Source organism: Mchenga conophoros, linkage group LG3 (genome assembly GCF_057382185.1).
Source record: "Mchenga conophoros isolate Kocher_MC1m ecotype Shallow Benthic linkage group LG3, M_conophoros_male_GT1.1, whole genome shotgun sequence".
NCBI classification, from domain to species: Eukaryota; Metazoa; Chordata; class Actinopteri; order Cichliformes; family Cichlidae; genus Mchenga; species Mchenga conophoros.
In genome coordinates this window covers 11,027,338-11,053,301 of record NC_140528.1, presented here as the reverse complement: position 1 = coordinate 11,053,301, position 25,964 = coordinate 11,027,338, and the positions used below count along the sequence as shown (strand labels likewise).

General features: G+C 42.9%; 1 protein-coding gene across 2 annotated transcripts; it reads left to right on the top strand.

Annotated features, from left to right (window-relative positions):
• The first annotated feature begins 452 nt into the window (after window positions 1-452).
• Window positions 453-25,964, top strand: LOC146577256 (uncharacterized). 2 transcript variants are annotated; one of them, XM_085252585.1, is made up of 4 exons: window positions 453-637; window positions 11,397-11,502; window positions 22,904-23,836; window positions 24,162-25,964. In XM_085252585.1, exons 2-4 carry the CDS (start codon window positions 11,485-11,487, stop codon window positions 24,852-24,854), a joined length of 1,644 nt encoding a protein of 547 aa, XP_085108711.1. In that variant the 5' UTR covers window positions 453-637; window positions 11,397-11,484; the 3' UTR covers window positions 24,855-25,964. The 2 variants fall into 2 exon arrangements, with proteins under 2 accessions (XP_085108711.1, XP_085108703.1); XM_085252577.1 differs by lacking the exons at window positions 453-637; window positions 11,397-11,502 and having other exon boundaries at window positions 22,520-23,836.

Here is a 25,964-nt window from a genome sequence, read left to right as displayed (position 1 = left end):
TTCTGTGGGGATCATCCAGAAACTGTGGCACATCTCTTTTGGTTCCTCTACACAGAGATTCTGGAAGAATTTAGCTGTTTTGTTATTGTCCATATTTTAAGGGAGTTTTCTTTACGATGGGAAATGTTTTATTCTGTTTCTTTAAGTTCCCCAGGAAGAATGATAAATGTTTTTTTATAAAAAATTTGTTAATACTTTTAGCTATTTTATATCCATAAATGTAAGTTTATTAATAAAACACCATATTTCTGCCTTTTTATAAGGATATGAATTGTACATACAATCAATTTCAGACTCAACCAACAAAAAGCCTCTCAGAACAATATTTATATGTTGATTTTTTTCGCCTACTCATATCATCATTTTTTTTACTCCTGGTTCTGTATGTTCATGTTCTGTTCTTTTGTAAACTTCATCTGTTTGTATGTTGTATACTCATTGTGTTTCAATAAAGTTCGATTTAAAAAAAGGTACGTTCTAAACGAAGCTTCAGACGTCACTGATCACGTGACTCTGGCCAAACGAATCAAGCCTCGACACGGTGCTTCTGAAGCAGCGCGTTGATCTTTCTGACACACGCACCGGAGCGTCAGCTTCAAGCGGACCATCACTACGTCTCACATCTAAAGGTGTCAAGGTAACTTTGAACTGAGTTCAGTCAATCTGGAGTTTTTCCAAGTTTTCTGTTGCTCTCTGTGAGAGAAGAGCGTTAAAGGCGGGGCTCTCCAGAGTCCAGCAAAACAGGAAACCACAGCTGGGTGTGTGTAAGTGTGCAAACCAATAGAATGCATCGTGGTGGGGGGGGCATCACGGGCATTGGCAAGAAAAAAATAAAATAATCGGTCGTACCCATGCTTCCCCGACGTCATGCCAGCGCATATTGGGAAATTCGTAGGCACCGATCGGTTTTCTATCAGCCATTTGCTGGGAGTAAGGGCGCCCTCCGTTTGCGAGGTGCGCCTGCTGCTGGCGGCACAGGGAGGAGAGGGCGGGGCGGCGGGGAGTCTCTGGCTGGCTGGAGCGGCATCTAATAACCAACTCGCAAAACAAAATAAAAACAACACAACAAACAGATATTATGATACAGACTTATAATCTGCACCCATGTTTTTTCTAAATTCTATAAAGTGAGCGCGAGAGCCCTCGGTGCGCCTGCGCGCTGCTGAAGTCAAAGTAAACTTTATTGTCATCTCCGCTACAGACAGTCCAGCATATAGAGAGACGAGACGACGAGGCTGCAGTTACAGCGGTGCAAGTAAACAAACAATAAATATAAGAAGAGTAAGAAAATAAATCTACACTTTAGGACTCGGGGTAAAGGATCAATAACAATTTAAATTTATAATTTACAGTTTGATGATTTAAAGTCTCACACAACCCGTCAAAAGGGGCGGGGCCGGCTGCTTCCAAGTAGAGCACATTTCATTTATAATGATGTAAATCCAAGCCCATAATGGATTCACGATCTGAATCCTGGGTTGTGTGAAATCCCAGAAATCAACCTTAGACAAAGTGAATCTGTGAACTAAGGTGTAGGTCTGTTAGGCAGGGCCGTGCAGAGAGGTTTAAAGGGGCGGGTGCTCAAAGTTAAAAAGGGGCACATTGAACCAGGCTGAATAACAACAACACACTTTCATCAAGAGTCTAATATGGGCAACAAGGCAAAGCAAACGTAGCCGATGCTTTACCTGATGGGTACAATGTTGCTGTTGAGGGGTTGCTGTGGATAGTGCTGGAGGGCAGGCAGGGCTGGACTGGGACAAAAAATCGGCCCGGGCATTTTGACTGGAGACCGGCCCACCAAAAATGTGACGTCATTCATGGATAAAACCGCAAAGGATTCTGGGAACTTTTGACAAGCGGTACTAGCGCATGCAGGCTTTCAATTGAACTCAGTTACACAGCGATAAAAAGAAACACAAAAAATGGCAAGAAGCTGCTGTATTATTAACTGCAATAGCCGGTGTTGTGCCAAAAAGTGATTGTCTGCCAAAAACTGATTTCCGGTATTTGCAAAGAAACTGATTGCTCGTATTTAAATTGCTATAAGTAACTTGTTGGGCTATAATATGTGAAACATATGTCAAATGCATCCCTCATGGATGACATAAAGTCATACTGAGCTACAAACAACATTAGTGTAACAAGGTAGAAGCCGCAATCAGTCTTTGGCAGTGACTTTTATATAACCTTTATTTATGCCGTAAAAAAAAATCTAATTAACATTAAAAATGTGTTTTGTAAGAAGTAGTTGGACAGCAGAAATGGCTCAAATATTACAATTATTTTTCCACTACTAAGTAATTACCGTTGAGCTCAAAGGTTATATTCATACACGGTTAACGAATGTGTATTTATGAAGACGATTTGTGAGACGAACAAAGGTAAACTTACCTTTGTTCGTACGATGGTCTTTCGGTGCATTTCAAGGTCCTGTACCCATCCGTCGGTAAACTGTACCTGGGCTTGTTGCAGTGACCTGAAGTTACTAAACTTCATGAGTGTATGGACTCACTCCAAGAACCGTATAATTATAAATCTGAGCGTGGTGAAAGTTGGGCAGCACGCTGACGTCTTTTGTCCCTCTGTGTGCTCGTAAGGGTCTGACCCTTTCACTCCTTTGATTTTTCCTCGTATCTTTTCTTTGTCTTTTCGTCGAGTCTGTCTTTGTACGGACCGGCATTGTTCTCCGTTGTTTTGTACATACCTTTTTTGTGCGGCAAAGAAAAATCAAGAAGGTATTGGAACCGGAGAATGAACGTTTTGCGGTGCTGCAATTGCAAATGCTTGTATTTGATGCGGTACTTGGATTGTTTTGCCACGAGTTCCCGGCATGCAATGCGCAAAGTCACGTGGTCTGTCAATCGCTATAGGAAAAACCATAAAGCCTTTGCATGAAAACAACTGCTTTGATGTACACTGCCTTGCTGGTATATATGTATCAATCTAATAAAGTTAAACCTACACCATTCTCCCTATTCGGGATTTTAAACAGTACATAGCGGAAACAAAAAGACTGCTTGGTAGAGTTAACCTCCTGAACTATCTACAACACATGGTAGAAACCTGAAATTAAGACCAAGAACACTAGAGGTGAGACATGATCATTAATTAATATTAAAATTAATAAATGACAGATTTAGGGATATTTTCATAAAGTATTTATTTACCAAAACAATAGAAAACAGCATGGTAGCACAATATATTTTGTTAACACAGCAACCTTTAAATATGAAAGGAGACAGAGAAAGAAAGGTGAGAAAGAAGAATAAGAATAACACTTAATTGAGTTTTTGATGGCATTTTACACACAGTACTAATACAGTATCTAGAAAATATGGGAAAATACTGGCATCATATACAGTACTTACTTCTGAAGAAATTATATGGGACCCTGAAAAACAGGACACAAGTGAAAGGACAAAGAACTGTGAATGGCAATTGATGGACTTGCTCAGATGATCACAGTACTGGCATCTTTATTCCAGAAAGGAATTAGAGAAATCATATACACTAGTACTTACGTTGATGAACTTAAAAAGTTGAATGGTCTCGAACCTCTTAAACAAACAATGTATGATCAGACCCTGACAAACAGGACAGAAAGGAATAAAGATTAGATGAATATTAAAATCTATAAAGGACAGATTATGATTGAATTGTATCACCAAAGACTATTCACTCATCAATAAAAGGTCATCTACAACACTTCCACAGCAGCAACACTGAACATATCTTAAGACATGGATACCTTTATGAAGTGAAAGGACAGACAGTGAAGGTTGAGAAAGAATTGTACTTAATAGATTTTTTCAGACGATGACAGTACTGGTATGCTTACTCTAGAAAAATGGTTGAATCATATTCCATATAGTACTTACTTAAAATGAACACACTTCAGTCCTCCTAAAATGACTGACAGCATCTGAAATGAAACAATGACAGATTAAGACTGTAAGAATATATGTTTATAAATGCCTAATACTCCAATCTCATATTTATTCTATCTATTAAGATGGACAAATTCTAAGCATTTACCAATCACTTGACTTGTTTGAAGTGAAGGTAGATACTAAACGTATTCATTTAGGCAATAACAATAAAGCTGAATTTAATATTAACAATAGATAATTAGGAATGTTTTGCTCATTTTTATTTCACCTCACCAGGTTACAAAAGGAGCTTTCTCAGCAGGTCACTCTTCTCAGCTACCCTGTCAATGACCATGTCAGAGTCCAATGACATGAGAATGTCCTTTTCAGTGGCCATCAGCATAAACATCTCCAGCTTGTTTGCAGACAGGCTGCTTCGGAGTCTGCTTTTAATGAACTTGAGTGTAGAGAATGTTCTTTCACAGGCAACCTGAGTGAGGGAGAGGGTCAGCAGGTACTTGTATGCCAGCCCAAGGAGACGATAGGCATCAGACAGCATGTTGAACCGCCTGAGTATTTGATAGCAGCACAGTGGGCAATTTTTGCAAGAACCACAGCTTTCGGTCACAATTTCACTTTCTTCGTCCCATTCTTCAGATCTGTCCTTTGCTGTTCTGGTCGTGTACTCATCTACATGTGATGTCTTAAGCCTTTCCCACTGTTCAGCAAAACGTTTCAGTTCTGACTGAAGGTTATTAACTGTAGCCCTGCTGTCAAATTTAAGTAGACAGGCGCTGAGGTTCTGAAATGCATTACTTGGAAGAGAAACTGTTCTGACCTGGCTAAACTTCCTGGGGTCCAACCATGCCAAATCGGCAAGAAGAGGGCCATGTATGACAAATCGTCTGTGGATTGCTTCAATAACTGTCCAGGATGATGTTGTGCACTTTCACCTCATATGATTTCTCAGCATTGATTTGCAACTCATCTTCAGGCATCTCTCCGGCCATGCCTTTTCTCCTTTTGGCTCTCTTTTTAGGTAGTTCAGCCTCCACTTCCATGTCTGTGTTGTTCTCCCTCTCCTCTAGTTTTTGATTTGTCTGTTTCACAAATGTGTCTGCAGCTGTCTTCACAGTTGGAAAGTCCCTGGCAATACTTTTGAGGCCACCTTGTGTGGCAGTCACCATATGATGGGCAGAGAGAATGTCCATCCCCTTTGACTGGAGGTACTTTGACAGAGGAGTTGTTGCTCAAACACTCTAAGAAATATCTGTGCTGTTAACACAGTTTCATGCCTCTTTAAAGCCTCGTGCTTTGGCACAAACAGCTGGCTTTTCTTTTTCCCTCTTTTCAATGGCTTCCATCGTCAGCACTACATCAACGAAGAGGCCATCATCTGGTTTTCCAAAATGTCCAAAGATTTTCTGGAGGGCATCATGCTTGGCCCACCACCGTGTCTCACCTATTGGACTGAGGCGTCTGTGTCTTGTGTTTTCGGTTTGTTTCTCCCACAGATTAACCCTGTGATAGGACTCCTTGATGAACACAGCTATGTCATTAAGTAAATTAAAGAGTGATCCACTTTCAATGACACTTTGTGTTATGTCAGCAATCACAAGATTAAGTATGTGTGCATAGCACCACACATGAACATGAGTTGGAGACTGGGCAGTCATAAGTGCTGAAAAGCCTTTGTACTGGCCCTGCATATTTGAAGCACCATCTGTTGCATTCCCAATGCACATGGCCTTGTCTAGATTCAGATGCTCTAAAACTCCGGAAAGCAAGTTTACAAAGTACTGCCCCTTGGATGCTTCGCACCTCACTATGGAGACAAGCCTCTCCTGCACAGACTCAGTAACATACCTGATGATTACTGAACACTGATCATAACCTGTGATGTCTTGGGTTGTGTCTAGCTGAACAGAAAACATCCCAGCTTTCTGGACATCACTGGCGATGCTCTCTTGAAGGAGATGGCCAAGTGCATCAATCACTGAGTTGACAGTTGTTTTGGAGAGTAGGGTGATGAGAGATCCTCTACCTCTTGATCCACTGGTCTGATGCAACTTCTTGCTTTTTTCAATGCAGTCATTCAAATGTTCTCCAAGGCACATATCATACTTGCCTAATAACACAATTAGTTCCAGAAAGTTACCATGATCGATGGTGTTATCACCTAAAGTGTATGCAGCCTCATTCTCCACATGCCTATAGCTGAGTCCCCTCTTCCCAAGTACTTTGATCACATCCACTATACGCTCTAAAACTTGCCGTCTCTTTTTCACTTGTGCTCTGTGAGCTGACAACTGACTGCCAGCAAACAAGCTCCTGATGTTGCCTTTTGAGCACCTTAAGAAAAAAGCTTCAGCACAGGTCTGGTGTGTATTGCTCTTTTCATGCTCCTCTGTGCGCAGATGTATATGTCGCCAGTCACTCATGCCTGTTATAAATGTGCTGGTGTCAGTCAGCCTTGCAAATGCCAGACACACAAAGCAGAACAATAAATGGCGTTCTTTGCAATAAGTAAGCCACTTCCTGTTGGTGCCATCTTTACAGCTGAACACCCTCATCACAACTGCACTGCTACTGTTCTGCTGTGGGTGGTAATCTAAGAAGGCCTGTAATATGGCAGGTTCAGGGCGAGCAAAGTAATCAATGCCCTGGCTCTCACTCTCCTGCTCTTCTATCTCCCTCTCTTGCTCTTCCATCTCCCTCTCTTGCTCTTCCATCTCCCTCTCTTGCTCTTCCATCTCTCTCTCTTGCTCTTCCATCTCTCTCTCTTGCTCTTCCATCTCTCTCTCCTTCTCCATCTCTCTCTCTTGCTCTTCCATCTCTCTCTCTTGCTCTTCCATCTCTCTCTCTTGCTCCATCTCTCTCTCTTGCTCCATCTCTCTCTGCTGCTCTTCCATCTCTCTCTCTTGCTCTTCCATCTCTCTCTCTTGCTCCATCTCTCTCTCTTGCTCTTCCATCTCTCTCTCCTGCTCTTCCATCTCTCTCTCCTGCTCTTCCATCTCCCTCTCTTGCTCCATCTCTCTCTCCTGCTCTTCCATCTCTCTCTCCTGCTCTTCCATCTCTCTCTCCTGCTCTTCCATCTCTCTCTCTTGCTCCATCTCTCTCTCTTGCTCCATCTCTCTCTCTTGCTCCATCTCTCTCTCTTGCTCTTCCATCTCTCTCTCCTGCTCTTCCATCTCTCTCTCCTGCTCTTCCATCTCCCTCTCTTGCTCCATCTCTCTCTCCTGCTCTTCCATCTCTCTCTCCTGCTCTTCCATCTCTCTCTCCTGCTCTTCCATCTCTCTCTCTTGCTCCATCTCTCTCTCTTGCTCTTCCATCTCTCTCTCTTGCTCTTCCATCTCTCTCTCTTGCTCTTCCATCTCTCTCTCGCTCTTCCATCTCTCTCTCTCGCTCTTCCATCTCTCTCTCTTGCTCTTCCATCTCTCTCTCTTGCTCTTCCATCTCTCTCTCCTGCTCTTCCATCTCTCTCTCTTGCTCTTCCATCTCTCTCTCCTGCTCTTCCATCTCTCTCTCTCCTGCTCTTCCATCTCTCTCTCTTGCTCTTCCATCTCTCTCTCTTGCTCTTCCATCTCTCTCTCCTGCTCTTCCATCTCTCTCTCTTGCTCTTCCATCTCTCTCTCTTGCTCTTCCATCTTTCTCTCTTGCTCTTCCATCTTTCTCTCTTGCTCTTCCATCTCTCTCTCCTGCTCTTCTATCTCTCTCTCTTGCTCTTTTATTTCTCTCTCTTGCTCTTCCATCTCTCTCTCTTGCTCTTCCATCTCTCTCTCTTGCTCTTCCATCTCTCTCTCTTGCTCTTCCATCTCTCTCTGCTGCTCTTCTGTCTCCTCTGTCACAGACTTCTCCACTTTTGATGATAAATCAGCCTGGTGCAACATGTAAGGATTGGCACAGTTTGTTAAGATTTTGAGAAGTTTGAGAAACTAACCTTAAGCATAAAATGAAATTTACTATCAGTAACTTCATAGCACCCGCCCAGCAGTATATAAACTCCGTCATGCTAGTTACGCTGTACGAGTTATTCTAAGCGACTGTATAAAGTCACCACAACGAAAACAAACTACAACTAAAATTAGTTTCTATCTGACACAGATAGACAGCAGGTCATAACTTCTTACCTGAAGTTCAGTTCCTCTGCCACTATGACCGGCGGCCGCCTCGGGTCTCTCCTCCTCTTGCCACCCCTTTCCTTCATCCACATGCTGGCCTCCACCACTTGCTGATCTTGCTAAATCTATGGAAGCTATGCCATAGCTACCACCAAACAATTCAGTAATTTTCACACATTTGGCAGCGTCTGCCTGAAGGGCTTGTTTCTTTTTGGCCCTAATTTTTTCGGCACCTCCTTTCCTTTTTTTGTTCTCCATTTTCTTTAGTTCGTCTATAAGATTGCTAAACAAGGGGGAGGGTGCATCCGACCTCCTCGGCTGTAATTGGTCCAGCCCAGAGTCGATCATGACCAATTCGCCAATCCAACGCCTTTCATTGTTTATACCCTTCCCAAAAAAACACCAAAAAATCGCCAGCGGCCCACCGGGCAAGTGCCCGGTATGCACGATGGCCAGTCCAGCTATGAGGGCAGGGCTGTGTTGGTCTGAGACTGTAGAGATTAAAAAGTCCACAGGAGAGATGGTAGCTGATTAAACAAGTGTCATGAGATAATAACAAAATGCAAAGATTGGTGACAGCGCTTGGAACCATAAGGCAACAAAAACTGTGAGAAATAATTTAGGCTCTGCCTGTGAATCACTCTTTGCTTCTCTTCTTCCTTCCATCCCATCATTTCATATATCACTCTGCACTTGCTGTCTATGTGAGAACAAGGCACAACTTGCTATTGCAATAAACTATAATCTAATTATCCACACCTAACAACTCCAGCACTTAATCTATAATAAAATGATGACAGAAAAATGTTATAGCCCTGCCTTTAGTAGCCTCACACAGCTCCTGCTGTTTCCTCCTCATGTCCTTACCAGCCATGTCTGCACAATGTTATATCATGAGTAGTATTTTTTTTAAAAATCCATCTAAATAAAACACACACATGCACGCACACACAGTGACACTTTAGACCTTCTTCAGAATACTGTATATACTATGGGCATCATGGTGCTGATCCAGAATCCTTACATTATTATTTATTACTAGAGCTACAATAATAAAGCAAAGAGGAGGGGGAAGTAATAAATATGAAATAATGTCATTATGATGATTCCATTTGTTTCACTATCCACTCTGTGCAGAGGCAAAGCTTATTACATTTTTAAACTGTAGAGATACAATCATTTTACTGCTGTAACATCCATATGTTGTCTTATTTAAAATATAAATCTAATATAATCTGCTTCTTAATGTATGTTCTTTAAAATACAGCTTGTGTTTTTAATATATTATAATTATAATAATGCATAATTATGTGGACATGCATATTAGATCGTTTTTAGTGAAATATAATCCCTCCAGAAAGGCAGGAAAAGCCCAGAAACTTGCTTTAAAACTAAATATGTTCCCTAAAACGGTGACAGAGCTACAGACCCATTACAGCCTTACACAGGTAGCCAGCAGCTATGACCAGCACTACTTGTGCAGTTAATAAAAGGACAGGTAATGTTTGTCGCGCTGTTGCACACACAGCACGCTTGTTTGTTTCAGTTCGTCAGTGGCAACAAGACAGCTTACCAACGTGTACGTAATAAGCTAACACTCCTGTGTGCTACACACTACAGTGTGCGCTGTACACCTACTTACTGGTTTTGTCGCATCAGTCTGTGTCTCTGAGTTAACTTGTGTTTCTCCTACAGCTCCGGATTGCTGAAAATGCGCGTGCTCTTTGTGAGCTCGTTCCCGGCTCGTAACCAGCGCGTTCTGCCGTCAAGGGCGATCATTGGTTAAATGTGATCATGTGACTGATGCAAGCCAGATCCTTTTATTTAGCAAAACTGTGATTAATAGTTAAATATTATTGTTGAGGGGCACAGACAGGACTCCGCACGCACACACACATTAAAAAAATAATAATAATAATTAAAAAAAAAAAAAAGTTGCCTCAACAAAAGGGCACCTTGGGCACCCATCAGGAAAGGGGCGGGTGCTCAAGCCCCTCTAGCCCCCCCCTCTGCACGTGCCTGCTGTTAGGTTAATTGTGCTGATCCTCGGGTTGGGGGATTTGTGTTTGTACTGGAGCGCAAAATTCAAACCAATGGAAGATGGACAACAAAAGTTCAAAGCCATCAGGTGCTCGGGTTAGAAAAAAGAGAAAAGATGCAGGTAAGCAGACGTGTGATTGGATAATGGCAGCTCATCCTGAACCAATCAGACTAAACTCCAAACAATACATTATGTTACAGATTTTAATATTAATTAGTCATTGTTACTTGTTGATTTGTCCTTTTCTCATTGTGTGACAAATTATGACGACTGTTTGGTAGCTGTTATTGTCTCTCTCTCTCTCTTCATGTGTGTTTCTCTGGTGAAACAATAGTTTTGTGTTAATGTTAGGGCTGCACGATTTTGCATAAAATGAGAATCACCATTTTTTGGCTTAGAATTGAGATCATGATTCTGTCATAACAATAAATAAACATAAAACAACAAATGTCTCACGTTTTGTTGTTGCAGCAAAATGTTGTCCTGCTTGAAATTCCGTCTCCACCGTTGCTCGACGCTGCGTGTACAGAGCAGGTAGTGCAACAATAGAAAAATAGTTGCGGGACGGCACTGTGTAGCGTTTGTCTAGGGTGTTGATCGTTTTCCTAAATCCCTCGTTTTGCACAGTGTTGATGGAGCCATATCTTTGGTCAGGTGATAAGTGATAGCCTCCGTAATGTCTTTGTGCCTGCGGGAGTTCGACGTGTATAGGGAAGCGCTGTATAAGGTTCCCGTTATTGATGTTTGGGTGGTTGACCGGGACGGATTTTCTCCTGTCACTTTCTCGTCATCCCTGACGTGCTCTCCGTTGTTGTTTCCCTGCTAATTTTAGCATCACACGGCACAGCTTCTGTATCACGTGGTATAAGGCTCCGCCCTTGTCATTTGTTGAGCAGGAAGAGTGAGCGCTTGTTTTCATGCAGAGTACGTCCCGGATCAAAATGTGAAGTTTTACAAATCACCACTTCTTTAGTGAATATCATTTCAGTCTCAGACAATCTCGTTTCTCTTACAGAGGTTGAATGCACCTTCTGCGGATGGCGGTACCACACAGTGTGCGTGGACTTCCCCTGCACAGAAGGCAACTACAAATGCTGTGAATGCTAAATAAACAGAAACAAATGATCCCTGTTGTCTTTGCTTGATGATTGGTTTGAGTCTTGACAATCCACATTGCTGGTGTTGCATCTTTCAATGCCAGCAATGGCAGGTATCAGTGCTCAAACCTTTTGTGTTTGTTTCCAACAAGTTGCCCACCTCGGGAAACAACAATGTGTTCTTTTACTTGTCAGATGAACATATGAGACACTTTGACTCTTCAGTGCAGTGTGGAGCCTAACAAAGATCTGTTTTGTGTCCCAGCTGATCAGCAGGAGGAGGAGAGTCTGACGGAGCAGCAGAGGAACATTTTCAGCTACTTGGACTCAGCTCAGCCACTACAGAGGAAACAATGAGCTCAACACAGAAGGTGACAGACAGAGCAGGACCATATGACCAAAGATATTTATCACCATATACAGGGAGTGCAGAATTATTAGGCAAGTTGTATTTTTGAGGAATAATGTTATTATTGAACAACAACCATGTTCTCAATGAACCCAAAAAACTCATTAATATCAAAGCTGAATATTTTTGGAAGTAGTTTTTAGTTTGAGCTATTTTAGGGGGATATCTGTGTGTGCAGGTGACTATTACTGTGCAGAATTATTAGGCAACTTAACAAAAAACAAATATATACCCATTTCAATTATTTATTTTTACCAGTGAAACCAATATAACATCTCCACATTCACAAATATACATTTCTGACATTCAAAAACAAAGCAGCGACCAATATAGCCACCTTTCTTTGCAAGGACACTCAAAAGCCTGCCATCCATGGATTCTGCCAGTGTTTTGATCTGTTCACCATCAACATTGCGTGCAGCAGCAACCACAGCCTCCCAGACACTGTTCAGAGAGGTGTACTGTTTTCCCTCCTTGTAAATCTCACATTTGATGATGGACCACAGGTTCTCAATGGGGTTCAGATCAGGTGAACAAGGAGGCCATGTCATTAGTTTTTCTTCTTTTATACCCTTTCTTGCCAGCCACGCTGTGGAGTACTTGGATGCGTGTGATGGAGCATTGTCCTGCATGAAAATCATGTTTTTCTTGAAGGATGCAGACTTCTTCCTGTACCACTGCTTGAAGAAGGTGTCTTCCAGAAACTGGCAGTAGGACTGGGAGTTGAGCTTGACTCCATCCTCAACCCGAAAAGGCCCCACAAGCTCATCTTTGATGATACCAGCCCAAACCAGTACTCCACCTCCACCTTGCTGGCGTCTGAGTCGGACTGGTGCTCTCTGCCCTTTACCAATCCAGCCACGGGCCCATCCATCTGGCCCATCAAGACTCATTCTCATTTCATCAGTCCATAAAACCTTAGAAAAATCAGTCTTGAGATATTTCTTGGCCCAGTCTTGACGTTTCAGCTTGTTAGAATTAGAATTAGAATTCAACTTTATTGTCATTGCACATGCACAGGTACAGGGCAACGAAATGCAGTTTGCATCCATCCAGAAGTGCTTTAGTGATATAGATATATTACAATATATATTAGCAATAGTATAGATATGTAAGTATATTACAGAAATGGGTCTATTATGGTATGTTATAATGTACACGGTATGAAGTATGTTGTGAATATGCTATAACTATAAGTATGTACAGGCTGTAGTGAGTACAAGCTATGTACAGGATATAAATATGAAAAACTATACAGAATATGAAATAAATAACTTTACAGAAATCTGAGATATACAGCTATACAGAAATGGGAACTATGCAGGTTGTAAACAGTTGTAGGATTAAAGATTATCGAATGTACAGAATGATTATTTACACAGAGCTATACAGTAGTGCAGTTAAGATAAGTGAGGGTGTGGATAATTTCTACAGAGGCTATATAAAGTGCCAGTGGTTGTGAGTGGTGGTTCACTCCATGTTATTATTGTGTGTTTGAGGGTCCAGGGCCCTATTTCAGGAAGCCGGTTTAGTGCAAACTCTGAGTAAGTATACCCTGAGTTAACGAAAACTCTGGGTTTTCAGTTTCACAAAGCGAGTTCAGATGAAGCCTGAGTGAGTTACTATGACAACACTCTCCGTGAAGCTAACCTGCTCCCTAGCAGGTTTACTTCAACTAACCCTGACTTTCTCCGCCTCTTTGTCGGAAACCTGACTGTAGGAAGTGTCAGACATGGCGTGCCCCTTCCTTGAAGAGCCAGTAGATGTTGAAGCCCAAATTCTCCGCAGAGCTCTCCGCCGGGAGAGAGTGATTAGAGCGCGTTTGGACATTTTATCATTTCCTGATGATTTTCTGTGTGAACGTTACCGTTTTTCAGCACAATCTATAATTTATTTGAATAACATCCTCAGGGCTAATATTGCTCATGTGACACATCGCGGACATTCTCTCAGTTCTGTACATATTATTTGTATTGCACTTCGGTTTTTTGCAAACGGGAGCTTTCTGTATAATATTGGTGACGCTGAGCACGTTTCCAAGGCTACCGTCTGTCGGGCAGTCAGGAATGTTACAGTTGCACTGAAACGTCTCCTGTACTGGTTTGTGGTGTTCCCCGGTCACAGACCCACAAGATTTATCAAAGAGGGATTCCACAAAATTGCAGGTATCAGGATGAACAAAACTTAATTCATGATGTGGTGATACTTGAACTACTACTTAAATTTTACATTTATTTTCACGGTTCCCAGGCGTGATTGGCTGTATAGATGGCACTCACATTCCAATTATTGCTCCTTCAGTAAATGAAGGAGACTATGTGAACAGGAAGTCTTTCCACAGCATTAATGTACAGGTACATAGTTCCCTGTAGCATTTCAAACTAACAAATTATTTCATTATAGTAATGGATGCTAATTTGTGTTCTCTGCACTGTGAAGATCATATGTGATGCTGCCAACATTATCACAAATGTGGAAGCCAACTGCTCAGCCTCTGTGAGTGGTGGTGGTGGAGGACCCCCACCTGTTTTTCGGGCCTCCGCTTTTTTTCTGTTGGCTATAACGGGTCACATTTGAGCATACAGAGTAAGCAAATATTTACTTGTAATGTGCTCAGATAATTTCAATAAGTGCTTACAGAAAGAAAATTAATGTAGCCTCTAACTGCAATCGATTTACATCGGACAAACAGACCAAGCACTATGGCTCATAATACAATTACACCTTACCTGTTTGGACTATATTTTTATATTTCATTTTTACTTGCTGCCAGGAACGTTTGGGGCCTGTTGGGTTGCACCTGCGCTCACATCACGTCACAAAATAAAATGTATAAAATAAAAAATGAAATATAATAAAATAACGTGTTAAATGGGTGGAAATCCCTAGATCAATGTTTAAATTAACACTCACGCATTGACTCTGTCGGCTATGTTTTGCCATGCATGCTCCCTTTCTTTTGCAGCTGAGGCTGTGTTACTTTTTTTCTGCAAAATTTGCATGTTATCAGCATATGCTGCCATCAGAATTTCGGCCTCAAGCGCTGTAAAATACATTGACCGCGCCTTCTTTCCCTCCGTCTCCATGGTGACTCGCTTAATCTGTGCTCCACTAATCAGGGCTTTATGTATCCTCGTGCGTGTGCTTAACTTGGGGTTAAAGCAACTCCGCGTTGACTGAACTACTTGTTATCAGCTTTTCTGAAACCGAATATTCCGAGTTGGACATTTCGGGGTTACTCAACCCTGAGTATCATTTTTCACTCTGTGTTTTCTAAACCGGCTTCCTGAAATAGGCAAGGCAAGGCAAGGCAAATTTATTTGTATAGCACAATTCAACAACAAGGTGATTCTAATAGGGTACAGTTGTCCATTGTGGGTGTGTGTATGTTGAGTCCATAAGTTAACGTGGGTCAGATGTCAGGAGGCAGAGTTCAGGAGTCTGACAGCTGTGGGGAAGAAGCTGTTCCGGTACCTGGTGGTCTTAGTCCGGAGGCTCCTGTAGCGCCTCCCAGAGGGCAGGAGGGTGAAGAGTCCATGTGATGGGTGACTGGGGTCTTTGATGATTTTCCCAGCCCTTTTCAGACACCGCTTCCTGTAGCTGTCTTTTATGGCAGGAAGTGGTGCTCCGGCGATGCGCTGGGCAGTTTTCACGACCCTCTGCAACGCCTTCCGGTCCGAGGCAGAGCAGTTCCCGTACCAGACTGTTATACAGTTGGTCAGGATGCTCTCGATGGTGCAACGATAGAAGTTCACCAGGATGTCTGAGGACAGGTGGTTCTTCCTCAGAGTCCTCAAGAAGAAGAGGCGCTGGTGAGCCTTCTTGACCAGCTTGGAGCAGTTGGTCGACCAGGTGAGATCCTCGGAGATGTGGACTCCCAGGAACTTGAAGCTGCTCACACGCTCCACAGCCGTCCCCTTAATGTGGATGGGTGGATGTGGGTCAGCATTCCTCCTGTAGTCCACGATGAGCTCCTTGGTCTTCTCGGTGTTAAGCAGCAGGTTGTTTGTGTCGCACCACTCAGCCAGACGATCCACCTCCTCCCTTTAGGCGGCCTCATCGTTGTCACTGATGAGGCCAATCACCGTGGTGTCATCTGCAAACTTAATGATGGTGTTGGAACCATCAGCAGGTCTGCAGTCGTGGGTGAAGAGGGAGTAGAGGAAAGGGCTCATCACACAGCCTTGTGGTACACCGGTGTTCATTGTGATGGTTGATGAGAAGTGGTTATCCAGCCGGACATATTGGGGGCGATTGGTCAGGAAGTCCAGTAACCATTTGCAGATGAGGGAACTGATGCCCAGGTCTGTCAGTTTCCTGATGAGTTGTGAGGGGTGGATTGTATTGAATGCTGAACTGAAGTCTATAAACAGCATTCTGGCGTAGGTGTTGTTGTTGTCCAGGTGTGAGAGGACAGAGTGCAGTGCGATGGAGAAAGCATCCTCTGTGCTCCTGTTCTGGCGGTATGCGAATTGGTGGGGGTCCAGGGTGGGGGGGAGACAGGATTTGAAGTGTGCTAGGACCAGCTGCTCTAAGCACTTAGTGATGATGGGGGTGAGTGCTACTGGGCGGTAGTCATTGAGGCAAGATGGGTTGGAGTTTTTGGGTATCGGGACGATGGAGGTGGATTTGAAGCAGGCCGGTACCACAGCGTGGGCCAAGGACAGATTGAATATGTCTGTGAGCACTCCTGCAACCTCCCCAGAACACGCTCTAGGGCTCTAGAGTGCGACCAATTTGGTCGCAAATGCGACCAAATTTTTCAGTGGTGCGACTAAAAAAAAATATTTGGTTGCACCTGTGCGACCAACTGTTCGGGTAGCAAAAAAAAAAAAAAAAAAAATCTGCAACCTTCCCTGTGGTCAACAACAGACACACATTTTGCCCCTATCGTGGACTAAACCAATCAGAGATAGTCAGGGGCGGGACCTCTCTGATTGGCCGTGGTCCAGTTGAAAGTGCAGGTGGAAGTGGGAGGTGAGTTGCTTGAATAAAGCGATATCAATTCATTAAATCCTGAATCGACTTTTAAATATAACTGTGTTTTGCCAGAAACGCCAGATTCTCAGATTAAAGCTCACAAAACCAGTTCAACAACAACCAAACAGCAGATGAGAGCAGGTACACGGATTCCACACAAAGACGTAAACACAGCACAGACCCGACGCATCAGAATTAACTTTGTCTTTCTCGGCTTTCTCACCCGACGGCCCGTAGACGGACACGCTGTCGGAGCTTAGCGATCCTGATGCGTCCGGTCCACGCTGTGTTTACGTCTTTTTGCGCTGATTCTGAGCTGCAGGTTTTGTCTCTCCAACCAAAATTCACCGAGCTGAATTTTGCTGTTTTGCTTCCACGACTATTAAAATCGCACTTCATGCACAGCTAGCTCTCTCTATCTCTCTCTGTACTTCAAGAACAGTTTCCCGTCTCCAATCTCTGTTTTCTGTATTATTCATTCGCTTATTACCCACCAGTCTACCGTTGTTTACAGCGCTGCGGCTGCTGTCTTTTTCTTTTCTTTTTCTTTTTTTCACTTAAATGACCTCGAACAAGAAAGCCTGTTTTTTTCTGTTGTTCAATACTGAAGAAATTTAAACTTTATATGCAGAACATTGTAGAATATTTTAAGGTTATCTGCTATAAAAAGCCAGACCAGGAAAATCTCCTTCATGTTTTTCTGTGTTTTATTCTCAGTTACTTTCACACAAAGGCATCTGCTGTGATGCTCACAATTCTGATGAAGTCAGTACTGATAAATGATCAGAATTATAATATTTCTGACTGTCTGAGGCTAAGTTGAATCGAATCGGGACTTTGAAAACCGGAATCGAATGGATTATAGAAATCAGTGATGATACCCAGCCCTAGTGAGCAGCCTAGGCACGACAGACGTGGATGTAGCTGTAATAGGAAAAGAACTATTGCTAACTTTTCTGTTAAGGCCTGATCCTTCTGAAATTCATAGCCAGTGCTCTGACACGGTGTCATCAATCTTTGAATGCTGAAAAAGCACAGTGTATCCAGAAAAACACATTATATTATATAAATTATTAGAAAATTTGTGTGCGCCTAACTTTTGTGCCGGTACGCCTAACTTTTTAAAGTTAGGCGTACTGGTACGCCCATGGCAAAAAGTTAGTCTAGAGCCCTGCGCTCTGAGAACACGCCCGGGGATGCCATCAGGACCTGCAGCCTTGTGGACATTGATCCTGTTCAGCACCGCTCCTACATCGGTGGGGGAGAGAGTCAGAGGTTGGTGGTCTGGCGTCATGTCTGCTTTGGTTGTGGTTGTGGGGTTCCCCTCGCTCAAAACGAGCTCGTTGAGGAAGGAGACATCAGAGGATGCGGGGGAGGGTTTGGTGGTCCTGTAGTCTGTAATGGTCTGGAGTCCTTGCCACATGCGTCGGGGGTTGGAGTTGGAGAAGTGTTCTTCTACCTTCTTTTTGTAATGGTGTTTGGCTTTTTTGATGCCCTTCTTTAGATTAGCCCTGGCTGTGCTGTAGGCGTGTGCATCTCCTGACCTAAAGGCGGTGTTGCGGGCGTTCAGGAGGAGACAAACATCCCGGTTCATCCAAGGCTTCTGGTTGGGGTACATGGTGATCCGTTTCTGGGTGGTGACACTGTCTGTGGTTTCGGAGATGTAATCCAGTACAGATGAGGCGTACTGGTCCAGGTCTGTGTGGGTGAACATATTCCAGTCTGTGTTTTTAAATCTGTCCTGGAGCACTGCGTCTGTCCCCTCTGGCCACACTTTAATTGTCCTCACAGCAGGTTTCACACGTTGGATGAGTGGTGAATACCTAGGTGTGAGGAACAGGGAGAGATGGTCCGATTGTCCAATGTGGGGGAGGGGTGTGGCTTTGTAGGCTCCAGCCAGGTTGGAATACACATGGTCTAAAGTCTTGTCTCCTCTGGTGTGGCAGGAGACATGTTGGTGAGAGGAGGGAGGAGGGGAGGACTGTCTTTAAGTTGGTGTGGTTGAAGTCGCCAGCAACAATAAAAGCAGCTTCGGGGTGTTTGTTCTGGTGTTTGTTAATGGCTGCAGAAAGTTCTTTCATGGCCAACCTAGCATTAGCGTCGGGGGGGATATACACGGCAGTGAGTATGATCGAAGTGAGTTCTCTGGGGAGATAATAAGGTCTGCATTTGACCATTAAAAACTCCGCATTAGGTGAGCAGTGACTCTCAGTAGTAGTGGAGTTCATGCACCAAGCATTGTTAATATAAATGCACAAACCTCCACCTCTGGTCTTGCCGGAGTCATCTGCTAGCCTGTCGGCTCAGTGTGTGTGTGGCATCCTGCTAACTCGATAGCATTGTCCGGGCAGCTGTTGTTCAACCATGTTTCGGTGAAAAACATGACATTTGAGTCCATAATCCGTCTGTTGTTAGTGATGGAGACCCGTATCTCATCCATTTTGTTTGCCAGAGAACGGACATTGGCGAGGAAAATACTGGGTAAAGGCAGCTGGTGTGGTGTTAGCTTTAGCTTAGCCCGTAGCCCTCCGCGCCTACCTCGCCTTTGTTTACGATCTCGGCGCCGTCTGCGTGCACTTCCGCCCGGCCGGGGAGAGTGGGCAGCCTCCAGTGTTCTGGAGATCTCTGGGATGAGTCGGAGATCGGCGATAAAACTGTTGGAGTTGTGAGTCCAGATGTCCAGAAGCTCTTGTCTGCTGTAGGTCAGCAACGCACAGCAATTCTGGACGAATAATCCGGTTAAAAGTAGATAAAAAACCGCTAAATAGCAGATTCTGGAGAGACACTGAGCCTCGCGTTGTTCATGCGCTGTCATCTTGTGTGTCTTGTTCAGTGGTGGTCGTCTTTCAGCCTTTCTTACCTTGGCTCTGAGTATTGCATACGTTGTGCTTTTGGGTACTCCAGTGATGTTGCAGCTCTGAAATATGGCCAAACTGGTGGCAAGTGGCATCTTGGCAGCTGCACGCTTGACTTTTCTCAGTTCATGGGCAGTTATTTTGCGCTTTGGTTTTTCCACACGCTTCTTGCGACCCTGTTGACTCTTTTGAATGAAACGCTTGATTGTTCGATGATCACGCTTCAGAAGCTTTGCAATTTTGAGACTGCTGCATCCCTCTGCAAGATATCTCACTATTTTTGACTTTTCTGAGCCTGTCAAGTCCTTCTTTTGACCCGTTGCGTAATAATTCTGCACACCTGATATAGGGTGTTGATGTCATTAGACCACACCCCTTCTCATTACAGAGATGCACATCACCTAATATGCTTAATTGGTAGTAGGCTATCGAGCCTATACAGCTTGGAGTAAGACAACATGCATGAAGAGGATGATGTGGACAAAATACTCATTTGCCTAATAATTCTTCACTCCATGTATACATTTGAACATTTGCCATAACGATGTAGCTGACGATAGAATTGACACGAGACAAGCAGCTGTTGTTTATGTGCATTAAAGTTATATAAAAATGTAACAGTGCAAATGCTAATTCCTCGCTGACAGTTTAACCAAAAGGCGTTTCCAGTGGAAACTGGCCGACACATCCTGAGCATAACCATGTATAATATCCACTAAACTTCAGAAGAGGTTATACAGTCGTGGCCAAAAGGTTTGAGAATTGCATAAATATTGGAACCTGGAGAAGTTGCTGCTTAAGTTTTTATAATAGCATTTTGCCTGCACTCCAGAATGTTATGAGGAGTGATCAGATGAACTGCATCGTCCTTCTTTGCCATGAAAACGAACTTAATCCCCAAAAAGCCTTACCACTGCATTTCATTGCTGTCATCAAAGGACCTGCTGAGACCATTTCAGTGATCGTCTTCTTAACTCAGGTGAGAATGTTGGCGAGCACGAGGCAGGAGATCATCATGGCTGTATCCCGATTCAGGTTCTGCAGCTTTAAAGTCCTCAAGGGCCGCGAACTCAAAGACCGCTAAGGCCGAAGTGCGAGGCTCGTAGGCTCGTGAAATGGGACGTCTAGCGTCCGTCGCGCTGCCCTGGTTGCCTAGCAACCATGATACTAACAGTTATTTATATATATATACATATTTATATATATATTTATATTATTTCTGAGAGTGTATCATGTAACACTATAGATCAACTTAGCTCAGAATATATAAAGCATATAAACAGTTACAGCAATATGATGCAACAAACACAGCAGCTACTGATCCAAAATACTCAAAGCTTCATAGAACTGAAACCAACATTTATTTTTAGCTCCATCCTGCTGCTGATACAGACTTTAGGTTTCTGAACATTAAACTTGTTGCTGCCTTTCATAGTGTGTAACTTGAAGGCCCTGAGTACTTTCTCCCACACTGGAAACACTGGGATGATCACATTATTTGAACATTACCTAATAAGACTGATTCAGCACAGACAGTTATGTTAAACTTTCCTAGCAGTCCTTCACAAACAGGGAACAGTCTGTCTATTCTCTCCATCTGTCAGCTGCTGCTTGCTCTTCCTCCTCCTCTTCCTCACACACTGCTGAGTTTGTCCTGGTGGATCATCAGGGCTGCAAAGCCTCACAGATGATGTGCAGCAGTGGCTCCCTCAGTCTGTCCTCACTCTGGACACTTGCAGTCGTCACACATGGAAATCAAATGTGTGATAAGCTGCAGGATTCAAACACAAGTGTAACTTATAAACACATGTTCATACTTTTATTCCACAATCAGAGAGAAAGAAACAGAGAGAGAGTGCAGGACAGACAGACAGGTGACAGTCTCAGGTGTACACACTGCTACACAACAGCACCAGAGAAGCAGGATTTAGTGTTTGTGTTATTACGAGTGTAAACAAGAAGAGTTCCAGATGGTGCAGTGGACACATGTGTGACTGCTGTGATTAAAGCATCTTTCTTTCAGCTTAACGAGTGAACCGTCAGCTCGTTCAAACACACGTTAAAGTGCGTTTGGCTCGACACCACCGAACAGAGGCAGCAATATAACACAGCTAACATTAACAGTGCAGTGAATCCTGCTTGTGCCGTGATGTTCAGGACTGCAAACCGAGCAGCATCACTGACTTTCAGCTTGTTGTGTTTGTGGATATATGACTGACTTTAATTATCCACAAAATCATCACATTCTCTGTCAGATTAAGGTCGACTATTGAACGGCGTATATTTTAAAGGCTTTAAAACCAAGTTAACGCTGAAAGTACAAACATCACTAATGTCACATAACTCTGCCGACAAGGCATAGCTATGGCTATGAAATGCTCTTTGTGTATCACTTCTTCATTATGAAAGATGTCATTAATGCACTAGCAATGTCTCATCTGGAGTATTGTTCAATCATTTGGTCAGCAGCTAATAAGACAGATCTTAACAGACTTCAGTTAGTCCAGAATAAGGCGTCCAGATTAGTGTGAAGATGTTCATACTATACTAATATTGATAAAATGCATAATAACCTTTCTTGGCTTCCTGTACAGGCTAAAATATTCTATGGCTTACTTGTAGTTCTAAAGAAAGCAATTCTGTTAAACACACCACATTTATTCTGCTCAGCTGCAGTATCCAGATGAAATACATCATCATATTACACACTTTTCAACAAGCTGCAATTTAGTAAATGCTCGAGTTAAAAGTAACGTTTTGTAAAACTGTTACATTTAGAGCAACTTTTAAAAGGGATAAGTTGCCTTAAAAAATTAGAGAATTATTCAAAACTTCAATGAACACTTAAAAGCCGATTTACAGAGCTTTTAGTTGTTGTAAATATTGTAAGACATGATTTGTTTTTGAAATTTGTGTAATGTGCCTCAATGTTATTGATATTATTATTATTATTATTGATTGCTTATATTTGAACAATTGTGAAACCTCACTGTGGATGTAAGAGTGAAATTATGTGGATATCTTGAATCCACTTTATTGTGTAATATTTTATGTGAGTATTTGACGGAAGACGAGCAACATCTGTTGTGGAAGCTAACGGGGTTCCTTTAGAATAAACAAACATAGGATTTATTATCACTGAATAATTCTGTATAAATCTATACAAATTATAGAAATATGTAATAGGAAACAACAAAATAATCTAAATTATAAAATAGTGTGTGTGTGTGTGTGTGTGTGTGTGTGTGTGTGTGTGTGTGTGTGTGTGTGTGTGTGTGTGTGTGTGTGTGTGTACAATCAGGAAGGATGGGCATGATTTTAGTGTTTGAACAGTCATGAATTATCTTTAACAGCAGGTTGGATGTAATGTGTTAGAACTACCAGCAGGTGGGGATAAGAGACCTTTAAGGTGTTTGGTGCCACGCTCCACCTTCAGGTTTAAAACTAGTGTTAATGGAGTTTGAAGGTTGAGTTTGTTCCATGACTGCATTTCAATCACTGCCTCTGTTTGTATCTCTGTCACTGCAGGACCAACATGGAGCCAGAAGTCAGCGCTCTCAGGAGGCCGACAAACCTCACAGAAGAAAGGGAGAGAAAAAACACACCTGTGACGAGTGTGGGAAGGGTTTTACTGTGAGGGCTTCACTAAAACGGCATCAGGTCATCCACACTGGTGAGAGACCGTTCAGCTGTGACTTGTGTGGGAAGGGTTTTACTGTGAGGGCTTCACTAAAACAGCATCAGGTCATCCACAGAGGAGTTAAAGCGTACAGCTGTGATCAGTGTGGCAGAGCTTTTACTCAAAGTAGCAACTTACAGAGGCATCTAGTTACCCACTCTGGAATTAAGGCATACAGCTGTGACGAGTGTGGGAAGGGTTTTACTGTGAGGGCTTCACTAAAACGGCATCAGGTCATCCACACTGGAGAGAGACGGTTCAGCTGTGACTTGTGTGGAAAGTCTTTTTCCTTGAAGGATTCCCTAAAACAACACCAACTCATCCACAGTGGAGTTAAAGCGTACAGCTGTGATCAGTGTGGCAGAGCTTTTACTCGCAGTAGCCACTTACAGAGTCATCTAGTTACCCACTCTGGAATTAAGGCATACAGCTGTGGTCAGTGTGGCAGAGCTTTTACTCACAGTAGCCACTTACAGAGGCATCTAGTTACCCACTCTGGAATTAAGGCATACAGCTGTGACATCTGTGGAAAAACTTTCAGCCAGAGAGGGAGCCGAAATATACACCTACGCATTCACACCAGACATGATGTGTACTGCTGTGAACAGTGTGGCAAACAGTTTACAACAGATGCACAGTTACAACGACACATGTTTACCCACACTGAGGAGAGACCTTATCAATGTGACCTGTGTGAGAAGACTTTTAAATCTCCACGTCACCTGAGACGACACCAACAGATCCACACCAGAAAGAGACTCTACAAGTGCAGCTACTGTGAGGTATGTATTTATATTGTTATCTTGTCATTTTAGCCTGACTGTTTGGAACAACTCTGCTCATTAAACTGTGTTAGCATGTTAGCAATTCTACTGCATGGAAAAGCAGCTCTGAGTGATTATTCAGATTTTCCTTTCAGTTATGATTTTAGTATTACTGTAGTATTATGGTGGTAGTATTGTAGTTATTGCAGCCCAGTAAACTGAGTGTGTTAACTGAAACAGTCAAATGTAGTTGGACGTCTGCAGAGATGCTCTTTATTTCAGGCGACGTTCAGGATACGAATGTTGAAGGACTGACTTACACTGTCTTTGTGTCTTTGTTTAGAAGCAGAGCGACACAGATGGATCCAGTTCTCAACCCTGTCATCACTGTGGTGGTGGGAAAGACTTTCATTGTGACCTCTGTGGAAAAACTTTCAGTCGGCAAAAGACCCTAAAACTACATCAACGTAGACACACTGGAGACAAACTGAAATACTGCAAAGAATGTGGGAGAAGCTTCACCACATCACATCGCTTAAAACAACATGAACTGATTCACAGTGGGGTTAAAAAGCACCTCTGTGATCAGTGTGGGTCATCCTTCACCACTGAAGGTGAGCTTAAAAGACACAAACAAGTCCACACAGGAGAGAAACCACACAAGTGCAGCTACTGTGAGAGAAGCTTCTCACAGTCAAGTACTCGTAACAGGCATGAACGTACACACATGGAAGGAAACTACAGCTGTGACCAGTGTGACAAGAGCTTCAGGAATCTCAGTTCATACTCTGCACACAAACGATCCCACGTTACTAATAAACTGTTTCACTGTTACCAATGTGCCCAAACATTCACCTCATTGTCTGCTCTGTGCAAACATCAGCGCGATCACTCAGGGCTGAAATCACTCCCATCACTGGATCACAGTGAATCTGAAGACACAGAAAGATCCTCTGGTTTCTGTGTCAGACTCAAAAAGCTTGAGATCAGGCTCCACAGAGTTCAGATAGAATCATTTAAACTTGTGTTGAACTGAACTGGTTGCTGGGCTGAACTTCTACATAATACAGATCTACATGGGATCTTCTTTTCTGTGTTTTACTGAGTCAGTTTTGTCCTTTTTTCTCTGTCCTGGTTTTGCTCGTCTGTAAATGATTGAAACTCAGTCAAATAGTTCATTGTTCTCCAGCAAAACGTTTTGGAAACTCATGTTTAACATTTAAAACTCTGACATGTTTTAGCACACAAGGCTTCATCGGGGAGTTCACTCATGATTGGACCATGAGAACAAAGGTTTGTAGTTCTTTCAAAGAGAGTCTTGGAGATGTTTGATGTTTCTGTTTCTCTGAAACCACCTGAAAGAAAAACTATTTTTCTTGCTTTATGTAGTGTGGAAGTTTTTAATGTTTCTTCATCTGTGATGTTCTTGAATGTGTTCACGTGAAGATGGTACAAATAAACTGTCCTTTCAGCTTTAGCTCCTAATTTATTCATTATTTATGGATGTAGCACAGCAGCCGTCTCTTGATTAACACATGGAGGGCTCGGGATCTGATGGTGTCGTCTCCCTAATTTGCCCACTCAGTAAATCTCACTCATGGCCAAGAAATTGAAATAGACCTTGTTTCCCTGCTGGATAGTGATCCACTGTAACTCTGCTCCTCCTTCCTGTTTAGGATTTCTGTGGCTGAAGTAAAATTCCCTCCATCCATCACTTATCCCAGCTAACCCAAAGTGAAATAAAGTTTTGCTCGTCTTAAAAAAGCATTACAATAATGGGCATTACCAATGCAAACTGAATGATACAGAAGATGAAAGAAGAGACTTTGATCAGTTAATAAAGCTCATGATCTTGATTCATTGTGGCTGCTACACAGATACTTCTGGGTCACTTCTCTCAGTTAGGAACCTTCCTCACCAAACTGACTGTTGGACCACACCCCTGGTTTCATGAGAAATTGTTTCAGCCATGATTTCTCTTCCTGTATTTCAGAGTAAAGACTGAAGTGACAAATGGAAGCATGTTTAAAAAGCACAATGTGAGAGAGACGTTGAGGTCCTTAGAAGTTACCCTGGGTTTTACTGTCACCCTGCTAGATGTTACACACCTTGTTATTGGACTGATTTCTACTGCTGGACTACTCCT

Bases quoted from the DNA above. Each gene is read 5' to 3' on its own strand.
- LOC146577256 (XM_085252577.1), top strand. From the start codon at position 22,856: ATGACTGCATTTCAATCACTGCCTCTGTTTGTATCTCTGTCACTGCAG. The intron at 23,837-24,161 runs GTATGTATTTAT...GTCTTTGTTTAG, and splicing joins ACAAGTGCAGCTACTGTGAG to AAGCAGAGCGACACAGATGG.